Source organism: Salmo trutta, chromosome 34, assembly GCF_901001165.1.
Source record: "Salmo trutta chromosome 34, fSalTru1.1, whole genome shotgun sequence".
Taxonomy (NCBI): domain Eukaryota; kingdom Metazoa; phylum Chordata; class Actinopteri; order Salmoniformes; family Salmonidae; genus Salmo; species Salmo trutta.
The window spans coordinates 4,853,284-4,879,202 of NC_042990.1; the positions used below are offsets into that span (position 1 = coordinate 4,853,284).

Consider the following 25,919-nt stretch of genomic DNA (forward strand, 5'->3'; position numbering starts at 1 on the left):
GGACCACTCTAAGGCATCCGCATGATCCTAAATCACACCATTGCGCCCCTGATCAATATACTTATACACTAATATATACTTATATAGTTATTGTTTACCTAAACTACCCTTACAACTTGTAGATTGAATGTACCTAAATGATGGACATCAGAGTCATAATAGGCTGAGAAATACAGTAGGCCTACTGTAGATGTTCAAAATATATATGGTTCAATTCACATGTACAGTGCATAACACACCATTAAGCTAAAAACACCAGACACACATACGTCACTTATCATAGTGAGGTGTGAGAGAGAGTCTCTAAGGTATAATTAGCAGTATGATCAAAGCCGGTTCAGCTATTTCAAATATTTTGCAGACAATAGGTGTGATAAAGTGTAGGATTGACGCAATGTTTTGGAATAAAGTATACCTCAATCACTAAACTCCTAATGGCATTGTATAACTGTGTTTCACATATGCTTTACACTTTAAATTGTTTGATGTGAACCCTGTCTATGTCCGAATGAATGAGGCCAAGACAAATGGATATGAGAAATATGTCAGGTGCAGGACAACAAACCACTGCTGTACCCAGACAGTGCCATGAATCTAGGCAATAACACCAGCCTGGTGCCAATTTCTTTCGAAATGAAAGACTTCAAGTGGCTCATAAGTGTTGTCACGAACCGGTCTTTCACATCGCAAGTGAACACCTGGTTCCACCTGTCCCTCCCACACACCCATGTGGGATGGAACTCTCTCTCCATTGTGCCAGGTAATCAATCACAACCTTTATCACTGGCAACTGCTGTTAAAACATTCCACAAGTGATTATGTAGAAACATCTTGGATTGAAAAAACTCTGAGGCTGAAATGTCTGAATTACCTCCTTATGAAAAAACTGTATTTCATGGACGTCTAAATGGCTCAGAATCAGAACATGATAGTACTTGTTGTTGTCAGAGATGAGTAAAAAATATCTCTGAAAGACACCCGGTGATAGAATCGTAAAATGTAAGTTGGAACTTATTTGGTAAAGACAGAATTTCTCTGACAGCATAGGCTCAACATGCATGACGGCCCCCACACAAAGCCTGGCTTGTTAGGTCATTGGGTGGTGATTTTTATGGTCTGTTTCACCCAAAGTCTGTTGAACTTTTTAAACAAGCATTTACAAAGAAAGTTCCTGCAAGGATTAAGTTTAACAGAAAAAAGATACAGTATGTCTTGATACAGAATCATTAGGTACATTTTTACATGAACTATTGTCAAATGTATCATGCCATTATGTAAATAAATGTTGTAATGATACTAGTGAATAGTTTAACCATCATAAAAATGGGCAGATGGACAGAATTGTATGTTCTTCTTACTTCACGTGTTGTTTTACAATCCAGCTTTCTCAAGGTATGTGAGCACCGAACCAACACCTCCAGGTGCCGCTCCACAGGCATGCTAGTGCTCACTGTCCAGGTGTGTGACTGAATACACTTAATGCTAGTGCTCATGTTCACTGTCCAGGTGTGTGACTGAATACACCTAAGATCAAATTCTTTTGGTCACATACACATGTTTAGCAGACGTTATTGCGGGTGTAGCAGAATGCTTGTGCTTCTAGCTCTGACAGTGCAGTACTATCTAACAAGTAATATCTAACAGTTTCACAACATATACCCAAAAATACACATAAATCTAAGTAAGGAATGGATTAAGAATATACATATATGTCAGAGCGGCATTGGACTAAGATACCGTAGAATAGTACAGTTTATACATATGAGATGAGTAATGCAAGATACGGAGACATTATTAAAGTGGCTAGTGTTTCATTTCCTTAAAGTGGCCAGTGATTCCTAATCTATGTCTATAGGCAGCAGCCTCTGATGTGCTGGAGATGGCTGTTTAACAGTCAGTGGTGTAGTATACAATACAGTATATACATATGAAATGGGTGATGCAATATGTAAACACAATTTAAAAGTGACTAAGATACCATAGAATAGTGTGGAGTGCAGTTCATACATATGAGATGAGTAATGCTAGATACGGAACATTACTAAAGTGGCTTGTGATCCAGTTTTTAAAGTAGCCAGTGATTCCTAATCTACGTCTATAGGCAGCAGCCTCTGATGTGATAGTGACGGCTGATTAGCAGTCTGATGGCCTTGAGATAGAAGCTGATTTTCAGTCTCCCAGCTTTGATGCACCTGTACTGACCTCGCCTTCTGGATGATAGCGGGGTGAACAGGCAGTGGCTCCAGTGGTTGATGTCCTTGATGATCTTTTTGGCCTCTAGGTGTCCAGGAGGGTGGGAAGTTTGCCCCCGGTAATGCACCCTCTGGAGAGCCTTGCCGTTGTGGGCGGTGCAGTTGCCGTACCAGGCGGGGATACAGCCCGACAGGATGCTCTCCATTGTGCATCTGTAAAAGATTGTGAGGGTTTTAGGTGTTAAGCCAAATCTCTTTAGCCTCCTGAGGTTGAAGAGGCACTGTTGTGCCTTCTTCACCACACTATCTGTGTGGGTGGACCATTTCAGTTTGTCAGTGATGTGTACGCCGGCACTTGAAGCTTTCCACCTTCTCCACTGCGGTCCCGTCGATGTGGATGGGGGGTGCTCCCTCTGCTGTTTCCTGAAGTCCACGATCATCTCCTTAGTTTTGTTGACGTTGAGTGAGAGGCTATTTTCTTGGCACCACACTCCCAGATCCCTCACCTCCTCCCTGTAGGCTGTCTCATCATTGTTGGTAATCAAGCCTACTACTGTTGTGTCGTCTGCATACTTGATGATTGAGTTGGAGGCGTGCTTGGCCAAGCAGTCATGGGTGAACAGGGAGTACAGGAGGGGGCTGAGCACGCACCCTTGTGGGGTCCCAGACTTCCCATCAGAAAGTCCAGGACACAGTTGCACAGGGCGGTGTTCAGACCCAGGGCTTTAAGCTTGATGATGAACTTGGAGGGTACTATGGTGTTGAATGCTGAGCTATAGTCAATGAACAGCATTCTTACATAGGTATGCCTCTTGTCCAATTGGGACAAGGCAGTGTGCAGTGTGGTGGCGATTGCATCGTCTGTGGATCTAAGCAAATTGAAGTGGGTCTGGGGTGGCAGGTAAGGTGGAGGTGATAGATCCTTGACTAGTCTCTCAAAGCACTTCATGATGACAGAGGTGAGTGCTCATTTAGTTAAATTACCTTTGCTTTCTTAGTTACAGGTACAATGGTGGCCATCTTGAAGCATGTGGGGACAACAGACTGGGATCGGGAGAGATTGAATATATCTGTGAACACACCAGCCAGCTGGTCTGCGCATGCTCTTGAGGACGCGTCTAGGGATACCATCTGGGCAGGCAGCCTTGCGAGGGTTAACACGCTTAAACGTCTTACTCACGTCGGCCACGGAGAAGGAGAGCCCACAGTCCTTGGTAGCGGGCCGCATCGGTGGCACTGTATTATCCTCAAAGCGAGCGAAGAAGGTGTTCAGCCTGTCCGGAAGCAAGACGTCGGTGTTTGCGATGTGGCTGGTTTTCCTTTTATAATCCATGATTGTCTGCAGATCCTGCCACATACGTCTCGTGTCTGAGCCGTTGAACTGTGACTCAACTTTGTCCCTATACCGACATTTAGCCTGCTTGATTGCTTTGCAGAGGGAATAACTCACTGTTTGTATTCTTCCATATTCCCAGTCCTTTTGCCCTGGTTAAATGTGGTGGTTCGCGATTTCAGTTTTGCACGAATGCTCCCATCTATCAACGGTTTCTGGTTGGAGTAGGTTTTAATAGTCACAGTGGGTACAACATCTCCTATGCACTTCCTGATAAACTCATTCAAAAGATGACAACCTTTTTAAGAATATGATTATTGTTGAGACCATATGAGAGAACTGTTATTACCAATAGATGGATGTAATGTGTAGTCATGTTTTTGAGTAAAACATTTTTATTTGGATCCTTTAGGTCAGTGTCTATTGATATGTTGAGGACAGTAAAGGAAGGTGGAAACACTACTGGAAGAAGATCCAGGGCACCAGGAAACTGACAAAGCATTGTGGGAATACAGAGAGCAACTTCCTGCATTCTCCACGAGACTGGAAAAATATGACTCAGCACAGGGAAGTCTTCACAACTCAAGCCCCGTTTATACCTGCCACTAACATGCATCCTTCATCCTGATCTTGTCCCGATCTTGTCCTGATCATGTCCGTTTACACTTATGAAATCTGATCAAAATCAGTTCACATTGCATCTTTAAATTGTCTACACCTGTCTAAAAATGTGGGCACAATCAGAATGAGAACAAGATCAGGACAAAGGACACATTTTAGAACCAGGTATAAATGTGGCTTTCGTCAACACTGTCCACATTACAACTCACATCTGCCAGCTGACAGATTCCCCCCAAAATATATATTTGTCTGTTGTCATGAGAACAAAACATATTTGCGTTGATATATCAAATGTTCAGCGGTTTTCATGTAATGTCAGTTTTAGTACTCTTTCTGTACAGCATAGAACCACATTCTATAATCTGATTTATTGCATTGAACTCACATATTTGCAATGTGTGTCATTCACCACTAGATGTCCAAATTTCACGGGCATCAGGTTCAGTTAGCAGCCAATAAAATACATCTGTCAGCAGATGGTAAAGACTCCATCCCACACATTAAAGCATGACTGATCAGGTTTGGTAACATTATGCTTGTGCAGGAATTGTTTAAGTCAACAGTCCAGGAGTGTCATGTATCATGCATCAGGTTTTGCATTCTTAAAGAACTGGTATTGTACCCTAGTGTGTACCTAAAGAATAAAATTAGTTATGGTAATTTTCCAAGCATTGAAAAATTTTTCTCTAGCAATGTTGATTTGCCAATCAAGTAACTGGGCATTTGTCTAGTCCTTGGCCAATAGAAAAGAAGGACTTTGGGCTCTATTCAATCTGTATCAGTAGCTAGGTTCAGGCCCGGCCCGCTCATCAGGCTGGATTAGGCAGACGCATATGGCAGCAGATTGACGAGGGCCTCACATAATTCTGCCCCAAAACAATGAGAATTTATCTCAACCAGTGGCATATAGCTGATGCCGCCCTGTGATAAGCACTGGCCACTTTGTCAAAGGCAGGGGCACTAAATATTTTCCTTGTCCATTTCCAGCGCGCCTCTTCAGGGTGCTGTTGGAGAGATGCATCGCTGCGGCGCTCCACCAATTTAACGTAAAAAAAAATTATTTAACAGATAAAAGAGTAAAAGAGTATGTGGCCTTTTCTGCAGCTTACAGGCTGGAGATAAAATGTATGATAACGTAATGAGATGGACACTTTTTACGTCATGCAGGTTTCTCCAGTCAAATAGCCTAACATAAACGGCGCCCAATCAAATAAAAAATGACATGTTAACAAAAAACATATCCTAAAAACAGGACAGGTCAAAGTAAAATGGACAATATGGAATGGACAATCAGGCTACTCACAACTGCTGAACAGGAGTTTTGTCTCTGTGGGCAACATTGTCATGATCAGTGGTTTCAAGTTTGTATCCATACATTTTTGACAAACTGATCATACCAAAAAATAAAATACTGTAGCATTTCCCGCTGTGTAAACGCATTGCAAATAGGCTTAGGGTAAGGCTTGATAAAGTTGGGTAGCTGATATTCAGAGCTTAAATAGCCAAATTGATTAGTCACAGGAATCAGGACTAATAAAGCCAAGGCAACGGCCTGTTTTACAAACGGAGGCCTACCATATGAATGGGCATTCATATAAACTCAGCAAAAAAATAAACGTCCTCTCACTGTCAACTGCGTTTATTTTCAGGAAACTTAACGTGTCAATATTTGTATGAACATAAGATTCAACAACTGAGACATAAACTGAACAAGTTCCACAGACATGTGACTAACAGAAATTGAATAATGTGTCCCTGAACAAAGGGGGATCAAAATCAAAAGTAACAGTCAGTATCTGGTGTGGCAAGCAGTTGCATTAAGTACTGCAGTGCATCTCCTCCTCATGGACTGCACCAGATTTGCCAGTTCTTGCTGTGAGATGTTACCCCACTCTTCCACCAAGGCACCTGCAAGTTCCCGGACATTTCTGGGGGGAATGGCCCTAGCCCTCACCCTCCGATCCAACAGGTCCCAGACGTGCTCAATGGGATTGAGATCCGGGCTCTTCGCTGGCCATTGCAGAACACTGACATTCCTGTCTTGTAGGAAATCATGCACAGAACCAGCAGTATGGCTGGTGGCATTGTCATGCTGGAGGGTCATATCAGGGTGAGCCTGCAGGAAGGGTACCACATGAGGGAGGAGGTCTTCCCTGTAACGCACAGCGTTGAAATTGCCTGCAATGACAACAAGCTCAGTTCGATGATGCTGTGACACATCGCCCCAGACCACGTCGGACCCTCCACCTCCAAATCGATCCCGCTCCAGAGTACAGGCCTCGGTGTAACGCTCATTCCTTCGACAGTAAACGCGAATCCGACCATCACCCCTGGTAAGACAAAATCGCGACTCGTCAGTGAAGAGCACTTTTTGCCAGTCCTGTCTGGTCCAGCGACAGTGGGTTTGTAACGATAGGCGAAGTTGTTGCCGGTGATGTCTGGTGAGGACCTGCCTTACAACAAGCCCTCAGTCCAGCCTCTCTCAGCCTATTGCGGACAGTCTGAGCACTGATGGAGGGATTGTGAGTTCCAGGTGTGACTCGGGCAGTTGTTGTTGCCATCCTGTACCTGTCCTGCAGGTGTGATGTTCGGATGTACCGATCCTGTGCAGGTGTTGTACACGTGGTCTGCCACTGCGAGTACGATCAGCTGTCCATTCTGTCTCCCTGTAGTGCTGTCTTAGGCATCTCACAGTACGGACATTGCAATTTATTGCCCTGGCCACATCTGCAGTCCTCATGCCTCCTTGCAGCATGCCTAAGGCACGTTCACGCAGCTGAGCAGGGACCCTGGTCGTCTTTCTTTTGATGTTTTTAGTCAGTATAAAGGCCACTTTAGTGTCCTAATATTTCATAACTGTGACCTTAATTGCCTAACTTCTGTAAGCTGTTAGTGTCTTAACGAACGTTCCACAGGTGCTGAAGGTGTTCAGAACAAGGTTAAGGGCAGAGAAAGCTTGTTGGACACTAAGAAAGCTTTGTTGGAGAGTGTTTAACACAAAATCCGGAGAGGGGCCAGTTGAGAATAAGACTGTATCATCTACATATAAATGGATGAGAGAGCTTCCTACTGCCTGAGCAATGTTGTTGATGTAAATTGAGAAGAGCGTGGGGCCTAGGATCAAGCCTTGGGAAACTGACCAACAAGGATATAATGAAGATAGACACTGTTAGAACCTATCTGAGAGGAAAGAGCTGTGTAGCCGGTGTGATACTCCAACCCTCCAATCAAAAACTGAGCATCTATGAGGCCAAGAAAAAAAGCATCCTGACTCCTGGTATTGACCTCTCTCTTCTGGAAGCACAAGCTGCCACAGGCTTTATCATTGACCCTCTTCAGAACCAGAAACTGACTGTGGACCAGGCTCTGAAATAGAAGGTAATTGGCCCAGAACTGTACAAAAAGCTCTTATCAGCAGAGAAGGCAGTAAGTAACTGGCTACAAAGACCCCTACACTGATAAAATGATCTCACTCTTCCAAGCCATGAAAAAATATCTGATCCTGCAGCAGCATGGCATTCATTTACTTGAAGCCCAGATTGCAACAGTTGGCATCATCAACCCATTGAAGTGTCCCCATCAACCCTTGAAGTTGCATACAGAGGGATACTTTGACGCAGAGCTTAATCAAAACCTGACAGATCTTAGTGATCAAAGGGATTCTTTGACCCAAGAACAAATAATATCTGTTGATGAGGCCGCAAGAGAATGGCTAATTGGAGTAAAAATACATGAAAAACTACTTTCAGCTGAACAGTCACTGGATATGTAGATCCATACACAAACGCCACAATATCTTTATTTGAAGCTATAAACAAATATCTGATCGAGGAAGGCCATGGGATGCATCTGCTAGAAGCACAAATTGTAACAGGGGGAATAATTGAGCCAGTCAACAGCCACAGGATACCTGTTCATGTTGCCAAGAAAAAAGGCTACCTTGAAGAAGAAACAAATGGAATAATGTCCAATCCAAATGATTGCAAGAAAGTATTATTTGACCCCAATACCAAGGAAAACACAACATACCTTCAGCTAAAAGAGAGGTGTGAAAAGGATTCTGACAGGACTGTTACTTCTCCCACTACATGGAGGTGGAGGTGAGTTTCACACAGATTAACAAACAGAGAAGGCATTCAAAGACAAAACTGTAGTCATCAATGCAGGTCAATTTGAAGGCAAACAAGTGTCACTGTGGGATGTGTTACTCTGAAAATATTTCAAAACTAAAGAGAGAGCAGCTCTTGAAGCAATACAACATCATTGACAATGGATGAGATAATATAGTCACCCTTTGATGAGGAAATTAACCAGATCCTCGATGACCCTGACTCCTACCTGCTGCTTGTGGAGAGGTGTGAGAACCAGATACTGGTCTTAGCTTACTGTCCCTGAAAAAAATGATCTTCTTATGATTTGTGCAGAAAACCTAGTTGTAATTTAAGCTGTGGATATAATTCAGAACTATTTTCATATAATTTTGAATCTATTACATATATTTTACTAAAAATAATTCATTTCAGTGTTGTTAGGACCAAATTCATCTGAAATGAATATAAAAAGGTTGAACTCAATTTCATAATTGTAAAATAATCCACAGGTATACTATATCTGAGATACTGTGTACATGCAATAAATACTGACGCTAATGTTAGCAAAAAGGTTAAAAACGGTTATGCTTATTGATATCAATATGCGACACACAAGATTGTTTTGCTGAGCTCTGTACCCTTAAACAGGAATAAGAATGACGGAGTAAAAATAAGAGTGGGGTGTGCATAAAATATAAAATCGGACCCGATCCAGCAGATTTGTCCTCGTCTGTCAGACTGATGTCTTTTCACCTGAAATGAAGCAAAGACAAGTCATCCACCTAAGCAGCAAGATACAGTATATAATGGTATATTCATTTCAACAGACTTTCCCTCCCTCTTGTGGATAACTTGGCACTACTAGAAATAGGAGAAACCCCTGTAATACATTCTCATGCACAATTAAATACACTCTGGGCTTTTGATACAGATGAGCCCAAGTTTATAATCACCAATCTAGTTAATTCAGCTCTAAAGTTCACAAATAAGTACACAAGGTTAATTTTCTTAATAGTAATACAGAATTCGAGACATATTTAGCAAGGTAAATAAAACCACATTTTATTCAACATATTTATACAACAGTTTAGAGCATTCCAGTCATGTTAAGAGAGTCAAGAATAAAATCATAATGCCAACATACAGATAAAAAACATGACAAAAATGACAAATTGTGAATTGAGTGGTCATGGTAAAACATTTTTAAAAAGTATTCAATAGTATTCATGTTTTAAAGCTAAGCTATTGGGGGGGATTCATATTCACTTTTATGATTGGTTTGAAGACAATGTCCTTTTGCAGGCATTCTTAGAACAAATAACTGGACCAATAGATTACTCTAATTTGTCCAGTAGCTGGTGGATTTCTTCTTGGCCACGATACAGTTTCTTCAGACCTCTTGGAAGGTAACGGCAGGAAGACAAGTTTAAGTAATTGAGTGCTGTAGACTGGCCTATAACTAACCTGCAAAACAAAGAAAATACATTTTATCTCCAGTTCAAGCCAATCTAGGTAAATCACATTGCATGGATATAGCATATGCTGCAGTGATGTAGTGGTAAAAGAAACAAGTGGGTAAACACTGATCATGGTTCGCGGTGAGTAAAGTAACACTCCCTATACTTAGTTTCAATATATTTTTCCATAAAAAGTGGGTGAACACTCACGCAAAATAAAAAAAGGTGCACACAGCATTGACGTGCGCTTAACCTCCATTACACCACTGATGTGCTGCCCCTACTAGTGACTTTTTTTTTTTATCTAGGTAGAGACATTCAATTACTTTATTTCACAAATACATGCATCTGTTCTGATAACAATCCTAATACAAGGTATTGTGCAAACAATAGATAAAGCGTAATGTATTGGCTATTGCATTTCATAGTGAGTTTCATGTTGAAAAGAAGACCAATGTGTTGCCTACCGGAGGGCAGGTGTTGTGACCTTGGTCCCGCTAAGATTGAGCGAACGTAGGGGGTTTTCTCCGGTTCTCTGAGCTAGATGGCCCATGGCAAGCTCCATGTCTTCTTCAGAGAAGAGCTGGTTGGCAAGGTCTAGCTCCTGCAAGGTGCCACTCCATTTCTGGGTCAGCAGGTGAATTCCCTTCTTGGACAACGATACTGTGACATTGCTGCTGAAGTACAGTCCCCAGTACAGACACTCAAGCTCTAAGAAAAAAACACAGCAGAGATTATAGTAGCATATAACGTAATCAATGTAATCATGAACCTATGTAAATCATTGATATTTGAAGCATATGAGTTTACAACATTGACATGAACCAATGTAATTACTGATAACTAACCAAGAGGGTAGCAACAGACTTGGCCAAATTCTGCATTTGATTGATTGCACAAACAAAGGCCATCCATAGCGGCAACAATGGATGGGTTTGTCTGGATATACTGTACCTTCACATGGTAGAGAAGAGAGCCCGGCTGCTGTGATCCGGGAACAACCTCTCAGGTCCAGCACACGCAGTTTAGGGGAGTCGTAGACAATCTTAGTCAAGTCTTGGTCAGTCATAAAGGAAACAGCTGTGGTGGCCATACACAGCTCCTCCAGTAAAGGGAAGCCAGATGTGGAACCCGACCAATTACGAGTCATTTTAGGCATTGGAATGACATTCAGCATCCGGAAAGTCTGAGCCACAAGGAAAATAAATCAAAAAGGTCTGCAATGTGTTTGTCCCTTTACACAACAAATAAAAAGCCATTCAATAAGATAAACCCCCCCCCCCCCATCTCTGACTTTGCTGATAGCTAATTTGAGGAAAAGTATATTTACTATGCCTGTGATATATCCTGTTATGGCTAGGGGGCAGTATTTTCACGGCCGGATAAAAAAACGTACCCGATTTAATCTGATTATTACTCCTGCCCAGAAACTAGAATATGCATATAATTATTAGCTTTGGATAGACAACACTCCAAAGTTTCTAAAACTGTTTGAATGGTGTCTGTGAGTATAACAGAACTCATTTGGCAGGCCAAAACATGAGAAGATTCTGTACAGGAAGTACCCTGTCTGACCATTTCTTGCCCTTCTTGATTATCTCTATCCATTACAGTGGATCTCTGCTGTTACGTGACACTTCCTACGGCTCCCATGGGATCTCAGAAGGCGGCAAAAAGCTGAATCGTGGCTTTGCAGGCTCTGGCTGAAAAAAAGTAGCGCATTTGGATAGTGGCCAGTCACAGTACTATGAAACTCAGGCTCGTGCACGAGGGGATCCCATGCTTTTATTTTCTCTCTCTTTGTACGTATACACGCTTTGTCGGTCGGAATATTATCGCTTTTTTACGAGAAAAGTGGCATAAAAATTGATTTTTAACAGCGGTTGACATGCTTCGAAGTACGGTAATGGAATATTTAGAAATCTTTTGTCACGAAATGCGCCATGCTCATGACCCTTATTTACACTTCGGATAGTGTCTTGAACGCACGAACAAAACGCCGCTATTTGGATATAACAATGGAGTATTTTGAACCAAACCAACATTTGTTATTGAAGTAGCAGTCCTGGGAGTGCATTCTGACGAAGAACACCAAAGGTAATCAAACCTTTCTAATAGTAAATCGGAGTTTGGTCAGGGCTAAACTTGATCGGTGTCTAAATGGCTAGCCGTGATGGCTGGGCTATCTACTGAGAATATTGTAAAATGTGCTTTCACCGAAAAGCTATTTTAAAATCGGACATATCGAGTGCATAGAGGAGTTCTGTATCTATAATTCTTAAAATAATTATGTTTTTTGTGAACGTTTATCGTGAGTAATTTAGTAAATTCACCGGATGTTTGCGGGGGGTATGCTAGTTCTGAACGTCACATGCTAATGTAAAAAAGCTGGTTTTTGATATAAATATGAACTTGATTGAACAAAACATGCATGTATTGTATAACATAATGTCCTGGGTTGTCATCTGATGAAGATCAAAGGTTAGTGCTGCATTTAGCTGTGGTTTTGTTTTTTTGTGACATATGCTAGCTTGAAAAATGGGTGTCTGATTATTTCTGGCTGGGTACTCTGCTGACATAATCTAATGTTTTGCTTTCGCTGTAAAGCCTTTTTGAAATAAGACAGTGTGGTTAGATTAACGAGAGTCTTGTCTTTAAAATGCTGTAAAATAGTCATATGTTTGAAAAAATGGAAGTTTTCGGATTTTAGAGGAGTTTGTATTTCGCGCCACGCCCACCATTAGATATTGGAGCAGGTGTTCAGCTAGCGGAACGTCTAGATGTAAGAGGATATGTTTGTCCCATTTTATGATTAATCCACTAAGTTGCTCTGGATAAGAGCGTCTGCTAAATGACTAAATAAAAAGATGTAATCATAATAAGCAACTGCGTAAAGAATAAATACCTGCAGTTTAGGACAGCCATTTTGCAAAGCTTGGATGCAAATTGGAAGCTGGCAATATCCACTGTCCAGCTTTGTGTTAATTTCCAGCAATTGCAACTCAGGGCAGCATCCTCTCTAGTAAAATGACATACAGTATGAGACACATTTCAAATATTAATTGAGGGCAGCGATAATTTAAATCCATTGCTTTCAGAAAGTATTTACACCCCTTGACTTTTTCCACCTTTTGTGTTACAAAGTGGGATTAAATGGATTGAATTGTCTTTTTGGCAACACTCAAAATACTCTGTCGAAGTGGAAGAAAAATTCTAACATTGGTAAAAACATTGACGAGAAATAAAAAAACAAATATCTTAATTACATAACTATTCATCCCCCTGAGTGTAATACATGGTAGAATCACCTTTGGCAGTAACTATAGCTGTGAGTCTTTCTGGTTAAGTCTCTTAAGAGCTTTGCACAGTTGATTGTTGATCATTTAAGGCTTGCCATAGATTTAAGCCGATTTAACTCAAAACTGTAACTAGGCCACTCAGGAAAATTCCATGTCATCTTGGTAAGCAACTTGTGTACACCGAGTGTCAAAAATATTAAGAACACCTTCCAAATATTGAGTTCATTTCCTCAATGTATCCTCTCTGGTACTTTTTTTTTTTTACGTTACAGCCCTATTCTAAAATTGATTAAATTGTTTCCCCCCCCCCTCAATCTACAGACAATAACAAGGCAAAAACTGGTTGTGACATTTTTGCAAATGTATTAAAAATAAAACTGAAATATTACATTTACACAGGAATTCAGACCCTTTAAAATCAGTACTTTGTTGAAGCAACTTTGGTAGCGATCACAGCCTTGAGTCTTCTTGGGTATAAAGCTACAAGCTTGGCACACCTGTATTTGGGGAGTTTCTCACGTTCTTTACAGAGCCTCTCGAGCTCGGTCAGGTTGGACGGGGAGCGACGCTGCACAGCTATTTTCAGAGATGTTTGATGTTCAAGTCCAGCCTCTGGCTGGGCCCCTCAAGGACATTCAGAGACTTGTCCCGAAGCCACTCCTGCATTGTCTCGGCTGTGTGTTTAGGGTCGTTGTCCTGATGCTGCCACCACCACGCTTCCGTATCGATGGTATTGGTCAGGTGATGAGCGGTGTAAGTTTTCCTCCAGACATGGCGCTTGGCATTCAGGCTAAAGATTTCAATCTTGGTTTCATCAGACCAGAGAATCCTGTTTCTCATGGTCAGAGTCATTTAGGTGCCTTTTGGAAAACTCCAAGTGGGCTGTCATGTGCCTTTTAAGGAGTGGCTGGCTTCTGTCTGGCCACTACCATAAAGGCCTGATTGGTGGAGTGCTGCAGGTTTTCCCATCTCCACAGAGGAACTCTAGAGCTCTGTCAGAGTGACCATTGGCTTCTTGCTCACCTCCCTGACCTTCTTTCTCCCCCGATTGCTCAGTTTGGTCAGGCGGCCAGCTCTAGGAAGAATCCTGGTGGTTCCAAACTTCTTCCATTTAAGAAAGATGGAGGCCACTGTGTTCTTGTGGACATTCAATGCTGCAGAAATGTTCTAGTACCGTTCCCCAGATCTGTACCTCGACTCAATCCTGTCTTGGAGCTCTATGGACAATTCCTTCAACCTCATGGCTTGGTTTTTGCTCTGACATGCACCTTATATAGACAGGTGTGTGCCTGTCCAAACCATGTCCAATCAATTGAATTTACCACAAGTGGACCCTAATCAAGTTGTAGAAACATCAAGGTTGATCAGTGGAAAAAGAATGCACATGAGCTCTATTTCAAGTCTCATAGCAAAGGGTCTGAATACTTATGTAAATAAGGTATGTTTATTTTTTTATTAATTTGCAAACATTATGGGGTATTGTGTGCAGATTGCTTAGGATTTGTATTTATTTAATCCAATTTAGAATACAGCTGTAACGACAAAATGTGGAAAAAGTTAAGTGTCTGAATACTTTCCGAATGCAAGGGACATCAATAAGGGATCATAGCTTTCACCTGGTCTTTGAATGTCATGGAAAGAGCAGGTGTTCATAATGTTTTGTGCACTCAGTGTATATTTGGCCTTGGGTTTTAGGTTACTGTCCTATTGAAAGGTGAATTTGTATCCCGGTGTCTGTTGTAAAGCAGACTGAACCAGGGTTCTCTCTGAATACAAAAACACAAGATAACATACGCACTATACACACACACACACACACTATACACACACACACAAGTACACATGGATTTTGTGTTGTAGATATATGGTAGTAGAGTAGGGGCTTTTGGGCACACAATGTTGTGAAATCTGTTGTGAATGTATTGTAATGTGTTTTTAAAAATGTATAACTGCCTTAATTTTGCTGGTCCCCAGGAAGAGTAGTTGAGTTAGGAAGGACGCCTATATCTTTGTAGTGACTGGCTGCATTGATACACCATTCAAAGTGTAATGAATAGGGTTGCACATTTGAGGGAATATTCAGAGGTGGTAACTTTGTGGGAATTAACAGAAATATTCAAATTAATATCATTTTAAAAAATGTAGATTTTTTTTGCATTGGATATATTTACCACATATGGAGACAGAAACATAAACCTTTTAACTTATCATAAGTAGACAATTGTAAATGATTAAATGCTTCCAATAGAAATAAAAAAACGATTTAGTTACGAATTGAACTTTAAATGAGTTGACTCTTCACATGGGACGATTTCATTGCACAACAAAAGGGAATATTGAATGATCCCCAATGATCCATCGCATCTCCCAAAAACGTTTTCAACATACATCTGTAAAATGATAGTCTAGAAACTAAAGCTTTGGTTGTCTACCTCTCAGGCTCTTGAACATCAGACTGAGGCCTCATCTTCACTGTCACTTTCTAACCTTGTTGAGGATGGCTCGTTGTCAGGCTCAAAAAGCCTCAAATTTGCCCGGATGGCCACCAATTTTTCAACCCTTGCATTGGTCAGCCTGTTGCGTGCTTTGGTGTGTGATCCCAAACAAGGACCAGTTGCGTTCTGAGGCGGCTGATGTTGGTGGGATTTGGAGGATGATGAAGGCAACAGGGGAAAGAGCCTCCAGATCCACAAAGTCCCTTCCACCAGGTGGCTGATGAGATGTTGGCACGACTGCCATATTGCATCTCCATCCCAAAGCCCTTGCTTGGAAGTGTACTTCGCCAGACTGCCAAGAACCTTGCCCTCATCCAGGCCAAGGTGGCGAGACAGCATACTTGGGGTCCAACATGTACGCTGCGGTGTGTATGGGCTTCAGGCAGAAGTCTTCACGCTTTTTGATGCATTTCAGAACTGCAGTTTCCTCTGCTTGGAGCAACCGTGAAGTGGGCAGGGCAGTATGGATTTCTTCTTACGTCTGCAAGCAGAGTCTTAACATCAGACAGGATGGCATTGTCTCCCTCAATCTGTGCAATGGCTACTGCTATTGGTTTCAGGAGTTTCAGGCTGCTTACCACTCTCTCCCAAAATACATCATTCAGGAGGATCCTCTTGATGGGGCTGTCCATATCAGCAGACTGTGATATGGCCATTTCTTGGAAAGACTCCTTCCCCTCCAAGAGACTGTCAAACACGATGACACGAGTGTTGCTGGGCAGCTTCAATGTGGCGCTCTCATTCTTCTCACTTTGCTTGGTGAGGTAGATTGCTGCTATAACTTGATGACCCTTCACATACCTAACCATTTCCTTGGCTCTCTTGTAGAGTGTATACTTTGTTTTCAGTGCCATGATGTCCTTGAGGAGCAGATTCAATGCATGAGCAGCACAGCCAATGGGTGTGATGTGAGGGTAGGACTCTTCCACCTTAGCCTTCATGTTCGCAGCATTGTCCGCCACCAGTGCAAATACCTTCTGTGGTCCAAGGTCATTGATGACTGCCTTCAGCTCATCTGCAATGTAGAGACCGGTGTGTCTGCGCTCTTGTAGAATACTGGTTGAGGGGTGGAGATTATGTAGTTAATTATTCCTTGCCCACGAACATTCGACCACCCATCAGAGATGATTGCAATACAGTCTGCTTTCTCTATGATTTGCTTGACCTTCACTTGAACTCTGTTGAACTCTGCATCCAGTAAATGAGTAGATAAAGCATCTCTGATTGGAGGGGTGTATGCTGGGCGAAGAACATTCACAAATCTCTTCCAATACACATTGCCTGTGAGCATCAGAGGTGAACCAGTTGCAAACTCAGCTCGAGCAAGACATTCATAATATCTCTGACTACGTTCCTCCATTGAGTCAAAATAACTTCTGATTCAAGGAGGACCATGAGCTGTTGCTATTGATAAGATTCATCATTTTCACCTCGAATAGAAGTAAAGGGACTTTTGTCAGAGGTTGCTTGTTGTGAGCGCTGAGGGAACTTGATGCACTTGGCCAGATGATTCTGCATCTTTATTGCATTATTCACATATGATTTGGCACAGTATTTGCAAATGGACAACTTTTCCTTCTACATTAGCTGCAGTGAAATGTCTCCACACATCAGATAGTGCCCATGGCATTTTCCTGTAAAGATAGAAAAAAAATTGTAAAAAATAAAATTCCATGTAGTCGTGGCCAAAAGTTGAGTCACGACTCAGTTTGTATGATGGCAATTTGCATATACTCACTCCAGAATGTTATGAAGAGTGCTCAGATGATTTGCAATTAATTGCAAAGTCCCTCTTTGCCATGCAAATGAACTGAATCCCCAAAAACATTTCCACTGCATTTCAGCCCTGCCACAAAAGGACCAGCTGACATCATGTCAGTGATTCTCTCGATAACACAGGTATGAGTGTTGATGAGGACAAGGCTGGAGATCACTCTGTCATGCTGATTGAGTTCGAATAACAGACTGGAAGCTTCAAAAGGATGGTGGTGCTTGGAATCATTGTTCTTTCTCTGTCAACAATGGTTACCTGCAAGGAAACACGTGCCGTCATCATTGCTTTGCACAAAAAGGGCAAGGATATTCACAGGCAAGGATATTGCTGCCAGTAAGATTGCACCTAAATCAACCATTTATCGGATCATCAAGAACTTCAAGGAGAGCGGTTCAATTGTTGTGAGAAGGCCTCAGGACGCTCAAGAATGTCCAGCAAGCCCCAGGACCATCTCCTAAAGTTGATTCAGCTGCGGGATCGGGGCACCACCAGTACAGAGCTTGCTCAGGAATGGCAGCAGGCAGGTGTGTGTGCATCTGCACGCACAGTGAGGTGAAGGCTTTTGGAGGATGGCCTGCTGTCAAGAAGGGCAGCAAAGAAGCCACTTCTCTCCAGGAAAAACATCAGGGACAGACTGATATTCTGCAAAAGGTACAGGGATTGGACTGCTGAGGACTGGAGTAAAGTCATTTTCTCTGATGAATCCCCTTTCCGATTGTTTGGGGCATCCGGAAAAAAGCTTGTCCGGAGAAGACAAGGTGAGTGATACCATCAGTCCTGTGCCATGCCAACAGTAAAGCATCCTGAGACCATTCATGCGTGGGGTTGCTTCTCAGCCAAAGGAGTGGGCTCACTCACAATTTTGCCTAAGAACACAGCCATGAATAAAGAATGGTACCAACACATCCTCCGAGAGCAACGTCTCCCAACCATCCAGGAACAGTTTGGTGACGAACAGTGCCTTTTCCAGCATGATGGAGCACCTTGCCATAAGGTAAAAGTGATAACTAAGTGGCTCAGGGAACAAAATATCGATATTTTGGGTCCATGGCCAGGAAACTTCCCAGACCTTAATCCCATTGAGAACTTGTGGTCAATCCTCAAGAGGCAGGTGGATAAACAAAAACCCACAAATTCTGACAAACACCAAGCATTGATTATGCAAGAATGGGCTGTCATCAGTCAGGATGTGGCCCAGAAGTTAATTGACAGCATGCCAGGGCAGATTGCAGAGGTCTTGAAAAAGAAGGGTCAACACTGCAAAGATTTACTCTTTGCATCAACTTAATGTAATTGTCAATAAATGCCTGTAATTATACTTCAATATTCCATAGTAACATCTGACAAAAAAATTCTAAAAGACACTGAGGCAGCAGACTTTGTGAAAATGTATGTGTCATTCTCAACTTTTGGCCACGACTGTACATATAAATAGTTTAGCAGTTAGATTAAACCACTCCTTTGTAAGATAAATGTTTTAAATGAAACATGTATGGAAACAGGTTAATTAACACTCGGTTAGCAGGCTCAAACAAGCTATAAACCACATGGTAGCAAAAACTAACAAGTAGAAATTGTTAACAAGTTAGAAATGATTTAAACACCCTTTGCAGTAGGCTACTAATTTACTAGCTAACAAAAATCATATAAAATATATTCACCCCACCCAGTACCGTAATCAAACCTTACCAGAAAGCATGTAGTCCTTGGCTCAGACAGTGTAGTAGTGTGGGCTCAATAGCACCTCATTAATGTGCAAGATCTTGAGAATCAGCTGTACATGTGATGGAAGAATGCACTGTGCATGCAGAGGGTTGCAATTCCATTGAATAGGGGATAGTTTAACCAAAATATGCCACAAAACCTAGAATTGCCTTATAACAGTGAACCTTTTTTGTGGGATACACATAAGCTAACTTTTTTTAATGAATTTAAGCAAAATTCCCCAAATTCCCAGGCTTAACTTAAAGGAAAATGTACGGAAAGTTTTCGACCCTTTGCAACCCTAGTAATGAACAACTTTACAATGCTCAAAGTGATATTCAACGTCTGCTTCTTTTTTTTTTGTTTTACCCATCTCCCAATAGGTGCCTATCTTTGCGTGGCATGGGGAAACTTCCCTGGTCTTTGTGGTTGAAATTCACTGCTCGACTTAGGGACCTTATAGATAATTGTATGTGTGGGGTACAGAGATGAGGTAGTCGTTAAAAAAATCATGTTAAACACTATTAGTGCGGCAAAGAGTGAGTCCATGCAACTTATCATGTGACTTGTTTTACACATTTTGCCTCCTGACCTTATTGTCTTGCCATAACAAATGGGATGAATGCTTAAACACTAATGGTGATTCTTGAAGCACTATCTCTGAAACCATTAACACTTGTAGCCAATGCATTTACCAAGTGTGCCAAACTGAATGCACGTTCTCTGCTTTACACTCAGTTTGTAATTTTATAACACATTTCTAGCAAAACTGTAAACATTGGTCTCTACATTGCTACACTATTTTGCCAATTGCCTTTCCACATTGACACATGTGAAAACACTTTTAGATAATGAGTTCACTTACAAATCAGAGCTTGAACACTATAAACAGGCCACAGGTAAACATTTGTTAGGACAACAACGGAGACCAATATTGGACAGAGACTAAGAGGGGTGAGAACTAGAGGAGGAGGTGAAGAAGTAAGAGGAGGAAGAGGTGAAGTAAGATGGGGGAGAAGGAGAGGACGGGGAAGAAGAAGGGGAGTCATGAACACAATAACTGATGAAATCAGAGCGACTGTGGTTGACCATGTTGTCAACCATGGGATGGATGAGCATGAGGGAGGCTGGGCAATTAGTTCAACCAAATCTGAGCCGCTACTGTTGAAGGTATCATCCGGATATTTCAAAATGAGAACAGTAAGTGCTGTAGTCTTACTGGTACAGTAATATGTACTGTACTTTCATAATGAGAAGGATCTATCACTAAAACCATTCAAATGTTTTTACAGAACTGTAAGAAAACCAGTATCTGGTGGAAGAGGTCGACTGTTCACCTCAGAGCAGGAGACCCACATTGTAAATATGGTCATTGTAAATAACTGCATCAGACTCAGAGAAGTGATCAATGTCTTTTCCTACTGTGCTACATTGTTTTGTCTTGTTTCTTTCAGAGAGTCATGGAGCTAGAAGCAGATGCAGTGCATCATGACCTAATATATGTGGACGAGGCAGGTTCCAACCTTGCAAAAACAAGGGGCAGTGGCAGAAATATCATCGGACACCGTGCCATCATCAACATCCCGGGACAACGTGGTGGCAACATGTGTGCGACTATTAGTCAAAACGGTGTCCTTCACAATCATGCAATCCTAGGCTCATATAACACTGCACACATTATCACATTTCTGGACACCCTCCACAACAGACTAATCCCTAATGACCAGGGGCCAGAGCAGTTCAGGTATATTATCATCTGGGACAATGTTTTCACCGGGTTGCTCTGGTCCGCAATTGGTTCACAGGTCACCCACTTTTCATCGCACTCAATCTCCCCCCCTACTCTCCGTTCTTGAATCCTATTGAAGAATTCTCTACATGGCGTTGGAAGGTGTATGATCGCCAGCCCCACCAACGCATACCCCTTCTACAGGCAATGGCGGAGGCATCGATCAGGGGTCATGCCAGGCCTGGATACAGCACTCCAGGCAATACTTTCCACACTGCCTAGCTCAAGACAACATCGCATGTGATGTGGATAAAGTCCTATGGCCAAACCAACGAGATGTAGACATTTTTTTCAGTTATTTTTTTTTCTAGCAGAAATGTTTGTTTTCTCCTACTGCGCTTTTGTTGTTTGAGGAGTGTTAGAACATTGAGAGAACTAAAAACCTTTTCCCCTTATTTGTATTGATAAGACACTATGTTCGGAATACACATCCATACTTTACACATTTGGATACCTGTGTGTATACTACTATGACAAAACTTTATTGCAAACTGCTATGCCCTGCACACAGAAAAAGAAAAAGCCACAAGTGTTTTTCATTTATACTATCAGTGCGTAGTTGGTGCTTCGTGTGCTTATTGAAATTATTGTTTGTGTGTACTGTATTGACGCAAAAACAATTTATTTTAAAAGAGTTTGAAGAGTTTTGCAAGAATTGTTTGCTTTTGCAAGAGATGTATAATGTTTTGCTGGTTTGGTGTAAGGTTTGGTGGTTAGTGTGTAGAGTTTTGCAAAATCAGCCTATAGTTTCAAAAATAAGCAATCATAAAAAACAGTAATTTGTCCATTTCTAAAAACATAATTCCACTTTGACATTATGGAGTATAGTGTGTAGGCCAGTGACACAACATCTCAATGTAATCCATTTTAAATGCAGGCTTTAACACAACAAAACGTGGATAAAGTCAAGGGGTATAAATACTTCCTGAAGTCTCTGTATTATACGCAAGTCGTCAAATACTGTAAGAATTAAAATAGCACTTACGGAGATAGCAGTGAGAAGTCGGTCATTCCTGGGCCCATGGGTGAACAGAATCTGTCTAAGTTGACTGCCATAGGATTCCAAGAAGGTGACAAGCCCTTCAACCTGTATCTACAGCAACAAGAGAGAGTATAGGATTGTAGGCATTTAATATTGCACAAAGAAGTTCTACCTACTTTAATGATGGTACGTCTAATGAAAAGTGATACAATCAATAGGCAGAAGTGTATATCATAAGCTCACTCCACTGTCATGTACAGTACTTTCAGAAAGTATACACACCCCTTGACTTATTCCAGTGTAAGACTGAATTCAAAATGTATTAAATACATTTTTCCCCCTCACTCATCACATCATAATTACAAAGTGAAAAGATGTTTAGAAAGGTCTGCAAATGTATTGAGAATGAAATACAGAAATCTAATTAACATAAATATTCACACCACCGAGTCAATAATGTTAGAATCACATTTGGCACCGACTGCAGCTGTGAGCCTTTCTGGAAAAGTCTAAGAGCTTCGCACACCTGGATTGTACAATATTAGCACATTATTTTAAAAAACATTGTTGATCATTGTTAGACAGCTATTTTGAAGTTTTGCCATAGATTTTAAAGCCGATTTAAGTCAAAACTGTAACTAGGCCACTCAGGAACATTCAATGTCATCTAGATAAGCAACTCCATTGTACAGTGCATTCGGAAAGTATTCAGACCCCTTGACTTCTTTCACATTTTGTTACGTTACAGCCTTAGTCTAAAATTGATATATTTTTTAAATCCTCAATCTACACACAATACAAAATAATTGAAACTATTTAATACATTTTAGAATGAGGCTGTAACATAACAAACGTGGAAAAAGTCAAGGGGTCTGTATACTTTCCGAATGCACTGTATATTTGGCATTGAGTTTTAGATTATTGTCCTGCTGAAAGGTCAATTTGTCTCCCGGTGTCTGTTGGAAAGCAGACCGAACCAGGTACACTACCGTTCAAAAGTTTGGGGTCACTTAGAAATGTCCTTCGAAAGGTTTAAGATAATATTGTTTTATGACCCCATCACTGAAAGATAGGACTCTCAGGAAAATGCATGTGTGATGTTTCCCTCTACAATGCCCACAAGCCGCGCAGGACTCATTAGAACGGACAATACCAGGAAGTAAATCAGAATGGAGGGGAGATGATGTCCATCAATGATGGACTTTTCTACAAAGAAGATCATACAAAATTGCCTGATGATCTTCTGAACTTTCCAATACCATTCCGATTCTGATTTAAGTCACTTCGAACCACACTTCCTTCAGATGTAAATATTTTAAAAAGTACTGTCAGACTGATTTGTAATAGACTGTCATACCCCACTTGAAGAAAAAAATAAAATCTCTGAAGGAAGTATTTTTTTTACATGGTGGGGTTGCAAATTGTTATTTTTTTAAATCAAAAAAGTTTGGGAACCCCTGCTGTAAAACAACAAAATGTGGAAAAAGTCAAGGTGTGTGAATACTTTCAGAAGGCACAGTATCTGGCCTACTATGGTGCAGTATTTGGACCTTTGTGTGCTATAGTGTGAGTGAACCATCATTATGTCCACCGACATGCTTTTTGGCCTACCTCAGAGTACTGGACGTTAATGCTATCCAGTGACCGGCAGCTGCCACTGAGGCTCTGAAAGGCCTTCTCAGTCACGCCTGTACAGTACGACAGCTTGAGTGAGCGGAGATGGGGGCAGGACTGGGACACAACCTGTTAGGTAAACAGTGGTATGTTAATCAACAAAGAAAACCTGAAACACAATCAGACTTAAACAGGAAATAACAACATGCTAATTTCATACTTACTTTCATGGTGTGAAGTTATTATCAAACACTTAACAGTGATAGCTTTCCTTTCTATGTCAAACTATTTCTTACACTTAGTCTAACTTAGTAAAGTGCATGGATCCAATAGAAATGTAGAAGGTATGAAGCAACAAACATTAGCCTCATTGAGGCATTAAATGGCAAAACAACAGTAACATTACAGTTGTATTGTGTAGATTAGAACTTACCTCCACAACATGGTCAACATTCTTTTTCCAGTGATTAAGAGAAAAGTCTCTTACTTGGGAGAATCTTCAAAACAAAATAAGAGAAATGTACCATTATTACTTATTTATAGAAGCATAGTTAAGTCAGTTAATGTTATTTTATGGGTCAGTCTGTTTCATGGACACAAATTATGCCCTGGACTGAGTGCTTATTAACTTACCTCATTTGCACTCACTGTATATAGACTTTGTTTTACTGTATTATTGACTATGTTTTGTTTATTCCATGTGTAACTCTGTGTTGTTGTATGTGTCGAATTGCTATGCTTTATCTTGGCCAGGTCGCAGTTGCAAATGAGAACTTGTTCTCAACTAGTCTACCTGGTTAAATAAAGGTGAAATAACATTTTAAAAGATAGTCCATGACTTGGCTTAATCAGTGTCCGTGAAACCCCAGAACTAGCCCACATTTTACTTAGCAGGCCTACATAGAGTTCCCACACTGTCAAACTATGTTATTCTGTTTGAAGTTTTACCAAATAGTACTGACCTGTTCTGTGCAAGCCAGCTTAAAGTGTTCCTGATCTTCAGTTCTGTTTTAGGTAAGTGGGTTTTACCAGGTTCCAACCAGCAGTAACCCACAGACACACTGCGCCACAGAGCAGGACTGGCTGCAGCAGCATTCCATAGGTGGCACACCTGAGCCACCCTAAAACAGTATGCAGAATGTTTACATATCAGTTAGCTCAGATAGTTTCCATGTTCATTGCAGCTTGTAGTGAGCTTGATTGTTTATTTCATCTAAGTTTTATGTCTAGAATCTCCCATTTAAGAGAGATGAGACAGAGGCACCAATGAAATGCAACATGAGAAGGGCAGGCTACATGAAACATTGCATTACCTGCACAGGAATGGTACTGCACCATCTTGGTGAACTACCATCTTGAAAATATTAACTAACACTTCCACTGGTAAGCTCTGACCCCAGCTGTCAAAGCCCTCCTCTTGGTGGTGTTGCAGTGTGGGCTCCAGTTCACCTTTCTTGATCAGTGGCTTCTTTGTGGCTTTACCCTTTGGAAGAACCGTATTCTTCTTCTTTGCTGGAGTGACTTTGGCTTTTCCTTTAAGGATTTTCTTTTTCTTTCTTCCTTTCGCGTTCGGCCGCCATATGTTATCATACTGATTTGTATTCGATATGATCAGAAGCATATCCTCTCCTTGTTCAACAGTGTAGCCAAGCCTTGGGGGGCGGCTGACTTTGGCCTTCTTTTTCTTCTTGGGCTTAGCATCTCTGAGCACATGAGACTTCCTCTTTCGTGTTGATGCTGCTGATGAGCTTGAGGGAGCATTGTCAGCGTCTGCGATTTCCACAGATAGTCCTGCAGGTGTACCATCTTCCATCTCGTCCTCAATCTTCACCTTGTCTACACAAACACTTGACGTTTCCTAACTTCACTTATCTTCAAAAAAAAATCTGTAAGTGTAAACAAACAAAAGATATGTAACAGCAATATTTAAAATACATATCACATTAAAAGTCTATTTAGCTAGCTAAAAGCAATGCCAATAAATGCAGGGTTAGATAGAACCAACAGCAGAAACGATTAGCTAGCTAAAGTAGCTACCGGTAACTGGCTAACGTTAGCTTGCTGAACATAACCGCACAACTAGTAAGCTACAAATTTATATAACCAATATTTAGTGGACATACCTGCATGCATCTTCCTTTAAATGAGCTACATCATACATTTTTACTTAAATTAATCAACAAAGAAAAGGCACGTCGTGGAGTAGCTAGCTAGGCTACTTGTAAACAATAAAGGAGTACACGCCTACCTGGTGCCCAAATTTATTACGTTTGTCGCGCAGCGAAAGTCGAGTGGAGTCTACTGCCGCGTTCAAAACAACTGAGAACTTCCGAAAAAACGAGCTCCGACTGAAAATGCTTTTGAATGGTCACCCAACTCGAAATTCCAGCTTGGGAACTCGGGCCTCTTTCTAGAGCTCAGAGTTTCCGACCTGAAGATCACTGACGTCATGATTTGAACTCGTATTTGTCCGAGTTCCCAGTTGTCATGAAAGCACCAGATATACAGAACAATGAGACAGATATTTCACTGGATGTATAAATGTGAAGTATCTGGTTGGTGTTTCCA

The 25,919-nt window shown here is 41.3% G+C and overlaps 1 protein-coding gene across 3 annotated transcripts; it reads right to left on the bottom strand.

Moving 5' to 3' along the window:
• Positions 1–9,273: 9,273 nt before the first annotated feature.
• On the bottom strand, positions 9,274–25,791 carry fbxl6 (F-box and leucine-rich repeat protein 6). Of its 3 annotated transcripts, none has more exons than XM_029731390.1 (10): positions 25,600–25,791; positions 24,665–25,237; positions 24,314–24,472; positions 23,785–23,848; positions 23,349–23,480; positions 21,741–21,848; positions 12,600–12,713; positions 10,649–10,880; positions 10,162–10,405; positions 9,274–9,701 (listed from the first exon to the last, which is right to left on the bottom strand). In XM_029731390.1, exons 2-10 carry the CDS (start codon positions 25,162–25,164, stop codon positions 9,572–9,574), a joined length of 1,683 nt encoding a protein of 560 aa, XP_029587250.1. In that variant the 5' UTR covers positions 25,165–25,237; positions 25,600–25,791; the 3' UTR covers positions 9,274–9,571. The 3 variants fall into 3 exon arrangements, with proteins under 3 accessions (XP_029587250.1, XP_029587252.1, XP_029587253.1); XM_029731392.1 differs by lacking the exon at positions 25,600–25,791 and adding an exon at positions 25,475–25,593 and having other exon boundaries at positions 9,537–9,701; XM_029731393.1 differs by lacking the exon at positions 12,600–12,713 and having other exon boundaries at positions 9,537–9,701.
• Between the last annotated feature and the right edge of the window lie 128 nt (positions 25,792–25,919).

What these genes read in the sequence shown, in the direction of transcription:
- fbxl6 (XM_029731390.1), bottom strand. Translation starts at nt 25,164, where the DNA reads ATGGAAGATGGTACACCTGCAGGACTATCTGTGGAAATCGCAGACGCT. An exon ending in GACTTCTCACTGCTATCTCC is followed by an intron (nt 12,714 to 21,740) that starts GTAAGTGCTATT and finishes TCATTTTACTAG; the next exon opens with AGAGGATGCTGCCCTGAGTT. An exon ending in GTCACAACACCTGCCCTCCG is followed by an intron (nt 9,702 to 10,161) that starts GTAGGCAACACA and finishes TTTGTTTTGCAG; the next exon opens with GTTAGTTATAGGCCAGTCTA.